At 35.6% G+C, this 4,614-nt stretch overlaps 1 protein-coding gene across 1 annotated transcript in view; it reads left to right on the top strand.

Annotated features, from left to right (window-relative positions):
- The window catches only part of CDC123 (cell division cycle 123), a gene marked incomplete at its 5' end in the record, with an annotated part of 32,108 nt that extends 28,880 nt beyond the window's left edge, over nucleotides 1–3,228 (top strand). The window contains 3 exons of the mRNA XM_009697767.1: nucleotides 256–384; nucleotides 2,240–2,377; nucleotides 3,202–3,228. Coding sequence (XP_009696069.1) covers nucleotides 256–384; nucleotides 2,240–2,377; nucleotides 3,202–3,228 — 294 coding nt within the window. The remainder of the gene's footprint in view (nucleotides 1–255; nucleotides 385–2,239; nucleotides 2,378–3,201) is intronic.
- Nucleotides 3,229–4,614: the final 1,386 nt, after the last annotated feature.

Below are 4,614 nucleotides of genomic sequence, written 5' to 3'. Positions count from 1 at the left end.
CGTAAATTGTTTTTGATGTTTTTTTTAAAAAAAAAAAAAAAAAAAAAAAGCATAGCTTGTAGCTTGCTGTGTTTTAAAACTGTGTCTAATGTAAAGGATGTTAGAATATTTTAAGTGCTTAAAACCAGGTGGTGACAATTTTGACATCTTTTTATCTAAAGACCAAGCATACTGCGGTAATATATGTATATTCTGGTTTAGGTTTTTTTCCCTTTTTTTTGTTTGTGTTTTAATTCTTCTATTGTTCCATTGCAGGGTAAGATTTGGTTAATAGATTTTAACCCATTTGGTGAAGTAACAGACTCCCTGCTGTTTACGTGGGAAGAACTGACCTCTGGGAAAAACCTGAAAGGAGACCAGGGTGAAGGGGAAGCAACAGAACAGGTACAGCCCTGTGGTGAGGGAGGCTGGCTAACAAATCCAACAGGCGTTATGGCCTTTTTTTTTCCTTTCTTTTTTTTCTTTGTTATTATAAAATTGTGATGCAAATCTTATTCAAGTAAATGGAGGTCCTTAAGTCATGAAATGTAAACTGTTTGTAAGTAGAATCTGCCTTACTAGTCTGTAGTTAATCTCAACAAGTATCGCATGCTGGCTTTACAGGCCTGTGAGGGCGTTTTTAGTTCAAACAATACAAACCTATATTGCGACTTTGACCACATTGTGAAGAAGAGGCCCTGAAACTTGCTTTTATGCAGTTTTGATGGATGCTCTTCAGTTTCTCTTAAGATCTGTTACTTCTCTATCTAAGCACTTAAAGTTCTGCTTTGTTCCTGGTGTCTGTCATACGGTTTCCCAGAGCTCCAGATTTATGTTTGAAGGGAGGCAAAAAGAAGCTTGACTTCTGTCTCTTCCTCGTATTGAATACCCTCAGGGAAGCCTTGTCCTCTGGGTGAACTCCCTGGACTTGCAGAGCAGGACTTTTTCTATCCCTCTTCCAAGCTGCATTGCCTCCATGAAAATAAATAGCTTCCTGTTAGTACAGAGAAGGAGGAATAGTCTTCATTTATTTGTACTCCAGCTTTTTTCTCACTGCATGCTTGAGACCGAGTCCTCACATCTTAACAAGTCCTTGGACAGCTGGATAGAACATATAAAGTAGTACGTGACTTGATCTTGGGAAACACTTGGTAGTTGTCTGAGGAGGGAGATGGCTAGTCAGATAGCGTGAGCTTTTCTGTATTTTCTAGCTGTTAAACTGCATTAGAGGTAACTGAAATTACATGCTTTATTGAGCTGATTTTAACATTCAAGCTATACTTTAGTTCTGTCGCCATTTTCATAGCACATTGAAAAGGAAATACAGCGCTCTACAAGCTATCATTCATGCTGTTTTCTCTTAGTCTCACCGTGTGACTATTGCTGTATGAAAGTCCATTCAATGAACCTTCCTGCTAAAAGCTGTGTTTTCTTTGTTAAATCACACTCCCAATTCTTGAGCTGTCCATGGGACACCTGAATTTTGTTTTGAGGATTTCTTTTTCTCAGTGCCAGACACTTTACACGGTTTTGTCTGGTTGTAAGCCTGGATGAAAAGTGGAATGACTTGTCTTCATGCTTCAGCTTACATCCGATCACAGAATCTGGTGTGAAGTTACCGAAGTTCTGTCTTTAAAATGAAACTGCTATATTGCGATACAGTGGGCAATTATGTTGCACGTTGATGTGTTGAACTGAAAATTACACGAAGTTACCCAAAACCTGTTGCTACAATTGAGTGTTTAGAGATATTTTTTGATATTTTATAGAGATTTTTTTTTCCTTCAGTAAGTAAATTGGTTGGAAAGCTTAGATTATAATTTCAGTAGGTTATATTTGCAAACATGGGTTTAAACAAGGAACCTGTGAAGACAACTTTAGGGAGTCTATCATAAAGATTTTCTTTATCCACATATTTATGTAGATACTACTGCTCAAAGTTCCTTATAGCTCCGTTATTACAGCACTGTTATAAGCGTATGTCTATTAAATGCATTAATGATTGATACATTGTAGAAACTCTCAAGTGAGGGAATGGATGCCTTTATTTGACTGTTATTAACATTTTAACTTTTGCTCTTAAGTGGGCAGAGTTTTTAATAAGAAAACTACGATTTTTAGAAAGCGCAGGTTTAGTTGGATTAGTGCCAGATAAACTCGCTGGCAAAGTGACTCGGACAATCTGACAGAGGAGTTCCAGAAACATTGCTAGCTTTATTCACCTATGCTGTTCTTGTCTTACCCAATATCTTTTCCAAAGGACTACCCAGTTTTCCGTTGTACGAACAGTAAAGTTACTGTCCAGCCTAGTCCATACCTGAGTTACCGACTGCCGAAAGATTTTGTGGACCTTTCTACAGGAGAGGATGTTCACAAATTAATTGACTTTCTTAAACTGGTAAGAAGTAGTGAAAAAAATTTCTGACCTTCCATCTTTGTGAAATGGCAACATCAAAGTGCCTGGAATTGTGCTTTTGTAATTAATGTGCATTACATAATTACAGAAAAAGTAATGTATGAAACCATCATACAATGTATTGTTGAGTTGATTTTTTTTTTTGTTGATTTATTTTTTTTTGTAAGTGATGAAGAGCAGCTTTCATACTGATCTCACTTCAGTTAATTAATTTTATCTTTACAGGAAGCAATGAATGTAGTTTGACAAATCGTACTGAAGGACCTAGCTGTTTTCTTTCTTATTTAAATGTAAATACAAATGTAGTTTAAATGGAAATGTATTTTTTGAATGGCTGAAGCTAATGCTTTTAAGAACTTATTAAAAAGCTAGAAATATATTAGGAAAAAACCTTAAACACTTGTTTCTTTTTCAATACAATTTCTTTGCTTCTTTGATGAACAGTGACATGAAAAGATGACATCTTTGTAAGCTAGGGAAGGGAGGGCAGGTTGCCTTCATCTTGACCACTGACTTCTGCCACCACCATCATGTTTTCTGGTTCTTGTATATTCCGTTGTTTAACATACGGGCCAAATCTTGTTCTTTACTGGAAATAAAGTCCTATAGTTTTGGGTGGGGAAGAGAGTTGATATTGCTCTGTTCCATTTGCTGGAAGCATTTTCTCTTACTATTCAAAAAACGGCTTAGAAATGCAGTCATTGTCTGATATCCATTGTATGTGGAAACACTTGTCATGATTTATTAGTGCTCTTACTTCAGATGACTGTATCCTAACATTATGAACTCTTCTGTTCCATTGACAGAAAAGAAATCAGCAAGATGATGACTGAGGTATCAAGAAACATTACATTGAATTACAAGCAAGAAATGTGGCAAAAGCTATACTTAGCATAACTATTAAGCTATCCATTTTAAGAAAACCTGCTTTTTATAGTCAATGAAAGAACTGAGCTCTTCATCCTGTATGTCTGTTGGTTTGTATAAAAGTGTAGAAAAGCTTTTTCAGGGAAACATGAAAGGTCAGGGTGAGTTCTCACTGGATTCCAGGTTAAATGCAATTATACCATGGTGCAAGCAACCGACAATCTGAGTGCAACTGAATGACTGCTTTCCCATCTCATAATGTGAAGATTGATGCCATTGAAGTATGCCATCGGACTCTTCAATGATTAGATATGACAACATTTAATGCCTGTGCAGTTAAAACATCAAGCATACTCTGAATTTAGGCACAGTCTTGTTTAAAATATGGTATAGTTACAAGGAAAGAAAGGAATGTATGGTTTTTTTCTGTAGTAACCTTTTAAAATTGTAAATTGACTTTGTTCTGGGAGCACTTCTCATCCTTCCCTGATGTAAAAAAAAAGAAAAAAACAAAGTGGAGAAGGGATTTTTTTTTTCTTAGTTACGAGGGCTAATACTTCATTTCAGAGAACAGCTACAGTTATAGTAGACTACTTCAGGTTTGAAAATTTTGCATTTCAGCAATTTGAAATTCTGAATGCATTTCAAATAAAATAATATTTTCACAGTAGCCAAAACTATTGTTAAACTTCACCAAATTTCATTTTCATAGTAAAGCTTTATTGAAACTTTTGTTTTAACATGATTACATACTAGACATCATCTGTGGCTTTAATATAAATAGTTAAATGTAACATCAGCCTATAATTTTATTTGTCAACTCAGTCTTGTTTCTTTTGTATCACATCTCTGAGTTTAAGAAAATTATTACTCTTTCAGCTCTTAAAATTCTGTATTCATTTGGTACTTCATGTTTTTTGTTTAAAAGGAAGCTTGGCTAAGTTTGGGGAAACAGAAGCTCTTGTTACCGATTGCTGTTATCTGCGAGGTGGGGGGAGGACAGTTTCAGACGAAGAACCAACTAACTTTTGGATATAGATGTTTGCATGGCATCAGCAATTTGTTAACAGTGTGCACAATTCCTGTTGAAACAAAAGAACATTTGGAGGTGCTCACAGCCCTGGGAAATTGGTTCCTATTTCAAACCAGTTATGTGATACTTTGTGTGTGTATATAAAGCTGTTCATGTTTCTTTGCTTTCTTCTGCTGTCAAATTGATACGGTACTCGGTTACAATCTGTTCTTACATGTTAAATCTGAGCTTGGATGTTAAATTATTACTTACTGTCTTTATTTAGCTTCAGTTTTGAATGAATACTTACCCTGGTTAAAGATTATGCAGATTAGGAATC

The sequence above is a fragment of the Cariama cristata genome, unplaced genomic scaffold (genome assembly GCF_000690535.1).
Source record: "Cariama cristata isolate BGI_N322 unplaced genomic scaffold, ASM69053v1 scaffold7763, whole genome shotgun sequence".
NCBI classification, from domain to species: domain Eukaryota; kingdom Metazoa; phylum Chordata; class Aves; order Cariamiformes; family Cariamidae; genus Cariama; species Cariama cristata.
Note: the sequence above shows the minus strand (reverse complement) of the source record. Positions and strands in the feature narration are given on the sequence as shown.